At 33.6% G+C, this 6,248-nt stretch overlaps 1 protein-coding gene across 3 annotated transcripts; it reads right to left on the bottom strand.

Annotated features, from left to right (window-relative positions):
- Window positions 1–2,483: 2,483 nt before the first annotated feature.
- Window positions 2,484–6,222, bottom strand: LOC111380179 (transcription factor bHLH122-like). Of its 3 annotated transcripts, none has more exons than XM_023003671.1 (9): window positions 6,069–6,222; window positions 5,809–5,961; window positions 5,666–5,725; window positions 3,938–4,557; window positions 3,401–3,558; window positions 3,165–3,326; window positions 3,004–3,069; window positions 2,864–2,932; window positions 2,484–2,800 (listed from the first exon to the last, which is right to left on the bottom strand). In XM_023003671.1, the coding sequence occupies exons 4-9, from the start codon at window positions 4,473–4,475 to the stop codon at window positions 2,747–2,749; spliced, it is 1,047 nt and encodes a 348-aa protein (XP_022859439.1). In that variant the 5' UTR covers window positions 4,476–4,557; window positions 5,666–5,725; window positions 5,809–5,961; window positions 6,069–6,222; the 3' UTR covers window positions 2,484–2,746. The 3 variants fall into 3 exon arrangements, with proteins under 3 accessions (XP_022859439.1, XP_022859437.1, XP_022859438.1); XM_023003669.1 differs by having other exon boundaries at window positions 3,401–3,678; window positions 6,069–6,216; XM_023003670.1 differs by lacking the exons at window positions 5,666–5,725; window positions 5,809–5,961; window positions 6,069–6,222 and adding an exon at window positions 4,865–5,504 and having other exon boundaries at window positions 3,401–3,678.
- Between the last annotated feature and the right edge of the window lie 26 nt (window positions 6,223–6,248).

Here is a 6,248-nt window from a genome sequence, read left to right as displayed (position 1 = left end):
TATATATATGCTGACCTAGCGCCGCTCGACTAGCTAAGGCCCGAGTCGAAACTCGGGTCGAGCCTAAATTTTTCGGTCGAGCAAAAGCTTAGCTTGGCTCGACTAGAGCAAAAAAAAAGCCCAAATTTTTTTTTCTCAAGTCTGCCCAAGCTTCAAGTTTTGATTTGCAAGTCGACTCAACTTGTTGATATCCTGAGTTTAAATCTCTATTGGAATATTAGAAAATGTTGATTTCTTAAGATTTGGTTTTGTACTTTAAGAAAAATCAACATTTTCTTCTCTGGATGACATACGAATATACAAAAATGCTCTAATGAATATCGGTGTTCATCTTATGTTAAGCACTCATTTTATATAAATTTATTGGGTAATTACTTGGTTCAAATGTTAGGGCTCAACATAAATTTATCCACCAATGATTTTATTTAAAATGTTAGCGGTACTTAACATAAGATGAATGCTAGTGTTCTTTAATAAATCTACATTTGGTACTCGTAAAATGTTCTTATATTTGTTTTTGTGGAGTTTCTAATATCAATTATTCTTGATATACAAGGATGGGTTCACAGAACAGAACGCCTCTAGAACACACACAAGAGAGTGGGTGGGGTGGATATTTTTTACAATTTTTGGACCCCATGTGAGTGTTCTGTAATTCTTCTATGTACAATGATATTATTTTACAATGTCATGATGTTATTTCTATTGACTGATTACTTTATAATATATAGGCGTATAAAATACTTTTAAGTGTACTACTTAATTGGTTTTCAAACACTTTGATCCTTTCTAAGATATAAATTCGAATGGTAAAATAGATATAAGTAATTTAAAATCAAGGGTTTCTTAAAATATTAGTGATACTGTTCACATATTAATCTCAAAAATGTATTTATTCAAAATAAGCAAAGAATAAATTAATGCGAGCTTGAATTCTTTTACCAAGTAAAACCAACTTTTGATCTTGTAAAAAATACCTTGGACTGTTATCATTGTTGTGGACTAACACTGTCTCCCCAAAAAAAAGGACCAAAAAAATAAAAATAAAAAATGAAACTAGCTACTTCAAATTATATGATAAGTTGCGACAAGTTGTGTAACACATTGTTAAGCAACCAATCGCTTTTGTGAAAATTTCAGTCGGGTCCCTAACCTTTGAATTAAATTTGGCAATTATTAATAAGGGTAAACCTGACATTCTTCCTTTTGGCACTTATAAAGGCAATAAAATTAATTTGAAAAAACTAGCAATCAAGCACTAGATCTATAATTTATCGAAGGCCGGGAAGTCGTCCAGAAAAAAGGTTGGAAACAGTTATAAAAAAGTGAAAGTTGAGAACCGTTTGCTACAATTTACCCTTTATAATGAGATTATAATCCATACCAAACAGCAAACAAGAACAATATTTAGCTCTGATTTTGTTTGATTTTCATTATTTGAGAATCACTTGTATCATACTCGTATTTTTAACAATACATTCTCTCTTAACTTTTTCATACTTTTTAACACATTCATAAAAAAAGCCCTTGCCGGGGCCTACGTGGCTCTAGTAAAGGGGATTAACTCTAAAATCTTTGCCAAATAAGCATTTCGTTTTGTCCTACTAAATTAATGTGGAGATGACAGTGTAGGGGTGATTAAAATAAAGATTCATAAATTCTTGTACTGACGTATAACTTTTAAAAAAAAAAATATATATATATATATATATCTTCTGTGAAAATAAAGAAGGACAAAGCGGATCCGGTATAAAGTCGGGCAGTTGATTGACTTGGTTAACCGGAAGAAAGGGTACACAGGGATTGGAAAAGTAAGTTTTTGCGACACTCCGGTGTACACCCTCCTCACATGAGGGGATAGACTCCACGACAAAAAAAGAATCTTGAAATCTCCCATGTGAGAAAAGTGTACGTCGGAGAGTTAGCTCGATGTACGTGTAGCAAAACTCAAATTCTGCGTTTCTTTACATCCACATTACTGACTTTCATGAACCCCTTTTTTCATTTGCCTATTGGAAGGCTTTTTGTGACTCAGAATCCACCAAAATTGAGAAATGCTCTTATCACCATCCAAATGTGAGGTCGAAAATGCAAGTGCGCTCTGAATAGATATGTTCTACCTTTACTTTTTGATTTAAATAAATAAACGTGTCTTTTGTTATGAAGTTGTTATGGTATATAATTGAAAAAGGCTATTAAGTTCAAATTTTGCTATCGACCATTTATATAAATTTTGCATGTATCCGAACTTTTATGACAATTGAATTTGCCGTGCACTTGATGAGACAAAACCCGTGAATGGTGTGCACTACATGATCAACTTGATATGAAAGCGACAGGGTTGGTTTGGCACGGTGATATGAACATCGTGATAGCGTCAAAATGGTGTCTAGAGAAACTTTGAAACTCAGCAAATGAAAATTTCATTAGTAAATCCAAATCCCGTTTTTCGTTCAGAAGGATTTTGATTACTCTCTTAAATATAAAGCTGAATTCCTTTTAAATTATAATTAAGAAAAAAAAGAGTCAAATCTTAATCAATATACAGTTCAATCATGTGTAGCAATCATGCACTTATTGTTTCCAACAAAAGTGATGGATATATTTACATTTAGCTTTATGTGAGGCATCAATAATGGCTTTTTCTATCCATCTCCAACTAGAAGCAAAGTTTCCACCATCCATTACCTTTCCTTTTGATTGCTTTTCTGTTAAGAAACATGCCCGAGCTTTGGGGCCTTTTGATCTATGTCTTTCGCTCGGTCGAGCAAGTACACTTTGCTCGATTATCTGAAAGCATCTGTAAAGTTCGAAGAAAGTTAAAACAATGTTAAAGTTGTAATGTAAGACTCTTAGGATGTACCTTTAATTGCATTTGTAGATCTTTAATGTAATCAACGGCCAAATCCAACATGTCTGATGTGCTTGTTTGCTGCATCAATTAAGTCCAAACTTCTCAGAAAAGAAGAAAAGGATAAAACAATGTTAAAGCAGTGGATATACCTTATCCATATTGGGAACGAGTTCTTGTAGCCTCCTTATTCGTTCACTTATTCGAGTCCGTCTCACCTGAGATAATATCAAAATGCTCAAATTAAAAACGCATAACCATCAAAATGTACATGATAAGAGAACTGGATGTTTGGTGTTTAGAGCGATTTTACCCTTTCAGCAATGCTCCGGGGATGAGTAGCAAAACCTCGTTTTGCTCTAATTTTGCAGGGTGCTGAATCTTGCGATAAAATTTCGGATAATAGTGCAGAATTCTTAGGCAAACTTGAGTGATGAGACAAAGGAATTGTACGACGGATTTGATCGTCAGTATTCTGATCAAGAAAATAACTTATAATCAGATTAAAGAAGCTGGAAAAGTAACAAGTCAGGATAATAAAAACATCACCTGATTATTTGATACACTAGAGAACATCTTATTGTCATCATCCCAAGGGGTTATAGCTGGGAAACTTGTGATGTAACCACCATTTTTATTACCATCTTCCTCCAAATTTCCTTTCCCCGAACTCGTTTTGCATCCCATTTCATCGATGGTCATCATTTCTGAGGAAGAAGGGTGCCCGGATGAGAAACTCATTGGACTCTTAAACGAGAACATTGGTGCTTCTGCCTTGGTACTAATCCCAGTTCCGAAATTTCCCACATCTCTCATTGCATCAAACTCTGTGAATCACTAAAATTCTCAGTAACATTCTCAAGCTCTTTCATCACATATTAAAATTGCCAAAACCATTCATTTTTCCTTGTATTTCTCAAACAACCAACCTTGTCCATCTCTTCTATGTACATTTTTACACTTAGATGGAAGCGAAAAAATAATAGCGGTACTGTGTTATAGATTATATGATACTAATCATAACGAAAGATATATAAAGAAGCAAGAAATTCCTTGAACTGAATTAAGTAAGATTAGGAAGTTTACCATTTTCGATATTCATGTTAGCAAAAAATCCAGCAGGGGAACTGCTATGTCGAATGAGATTCGTACTCCCACCGTTAAACTTCATCTCATTTACACGATCTGAATTGATTAAACTCGAAGATCTACTGTAAGAATCATCCATGGCAGAAGTTGTAGCCTCTGAATTATAACCCTGCTGCGATTGGCTTTGATAGATCATATGAGAAACTGAAGAAAAATCATTGCTGTCATGTCTCTGTAGTTGCTGATCAATGATTTCATGCTTAATAGATTGTAAGAATTGTGGTTTTGATTGGGCCCGACTACTTATATTGGATGAGTAGTTCTGATCCATGGTATCGACACTCTCCACGAAACTTGCAAAAACTCGATTTGTCTCAGGACTTGCAGCCCGGTGGTTGAAAATATTATCCAAATCATCTCCTCCAAATCCATCATCACTGGTAAAAAGTCTAGCAAAATAAGAACTTGGTGCAGATTTATATCGTGTAAGGCCAGAGCTCATCTGTTCTTGCTGCTGCTGCTGCTGCTGATTCATTATACTACACGAAAATTGAAGAATGGCCCAAGAAAGTTTTGTATACCAAGTCCTATTCCCCTCTTATGAGAGCAATTATAAGCTGAATAAAATGAGAAAATGAGCAAAGCAAACAAACAAATTTAGTGTAATTGACCCTCGATATAAGAGCTACATGTGGTATGAAAAAAAGGTGTACTATTATAAATAGGCTCCACAGAATTGAAGACAATGAAAAACAAAGAAAATCTGTGTAGCTCACGAGTAAAAAATTTTGTTAAATGGGTCCCTAGTAATTCTTGAAATTTATGGCTCAAAGTCAAGAATTTGATTGTTCCTGATGAAACCATTCATCAAGAACTAAATTATACGCCTGCATTAAATGTATACCTAGAATCACAATTCAGTACCCAATAAAGCAGAACTTGAAATCTGACATCACTCCACCACAAATCACAAAGGATACTCTCCGTGCATTTATGAAATTAAATATATGCCAAGAATCTCCATAACTGCCATAAAAAGAAAAATTATTGAGTGAACTGAAGAGGAAGGGATAAGATTATCGAGAATAAAAACAACCAGTGGAAGAAGGAATATATAGCAGAATTGACAACAAACGGAATAGAAGGCATACACTCTCTAGTGTAAAAATTTCCTTTCCTTACCCTTTTTTCCCTTTATAAATATTTCTTATCTTGTTCCGTGTTACACAAAGAGCAGATGACGTGAAGACAGATATAAAACAAAATTAGTAAAATCTAACGTGCTATTGATCATATGTTTGTTTAGTTAATTACAAATGAAGGAAGTGTAGTGAAATTTAAGGAAAATATTTGGAACACGAATATTCTTACAGATATCTAGAAAAAAAATACAAATTTCTTGACTCAGTTAGGATAACATCAATGTCAATGAGAAAAAGGAGAAAGAAAAAGAGGATGGGAAACAAAACAAAGTATTTATCAATCCCTTATCCATAAGAAGCAGTATCAGGGTATCAAACAACACTTTTAGACAAGTAATAGAGTTGGAATTTTGACAGAAACTCCATTTCTTCATTTTCATTTTTCAGTAAAAGAGAAAATAAATTCCTTCTTATCATTTAAATTAAAAGAAATTACCAAAAACAAACACCTCTTTGGATCCGCATTATGTTAACATAGACAATAACATAATCATAAAATGCAAGGACGAGTAATAAAACTAACCCTTTTTATTTCATAACAGGGAATATCATGACGCTCAAGTGGATCGACTTCTATTGAAATCTGTTTGACAATAACAAGAGTTAATACTCTACAAATAAGTTCTGCTAAAATCCTAATTTTTTTTTTACATAACAAGGTTCAACCTTTGTATCATTGTGAATTTGTGGCAGTGCCGGCAAATATCTCATTGCAACAGGGTGCTCTAATCTTACACCTTCTCTGGTAATGCAACCCGCCGAAATTTTTTTCAATATAATTTAAAATTAACACCAGATATACTCCTGCTACTGAAATTACTTTTTCAAGAAAAAAATGGCCAAAAAGTTAAAAACGCAACTAAAAAAATGTAGATCAGAAAACATAAATAAAAAGAAAGAAAGAATGAAAATATAGAATTACATACCCATAATTTGCATATCCCATCTCCATCATGCTTTCATCCTCTACCGATGAATGAGAAATTATCAGATGCTTCAAACCGCAGTCCATATCTCTTCTGATAATTTACGGAAATAGATTCAAGATCCAATACAGAAATTCACCCGAAAATTCACAACCAAAAAAAAAAAAAAAAAAAAAAAAA

This window comes from Olea europaea, unplaced genomic scaffold (genome assembly GCF_002742605.1).
Source record: "Olea europaea var. sylvestris unplaced genomic scaffold, O_europaea_v1 scaffold2103, whole genome shotgun sequence".
Lineage (NCBI taxonomy): Eukaryota > Viridiplantae > Streptophyta > Magnoliopsida > Lamiales > Oleaceae > Olea > Olea europaea.
The sequence above is the reverse complement of the archived record's forward strand: the minus strand, read 5'-3'. Positions and strand labels throughout refer to the sequence as shown.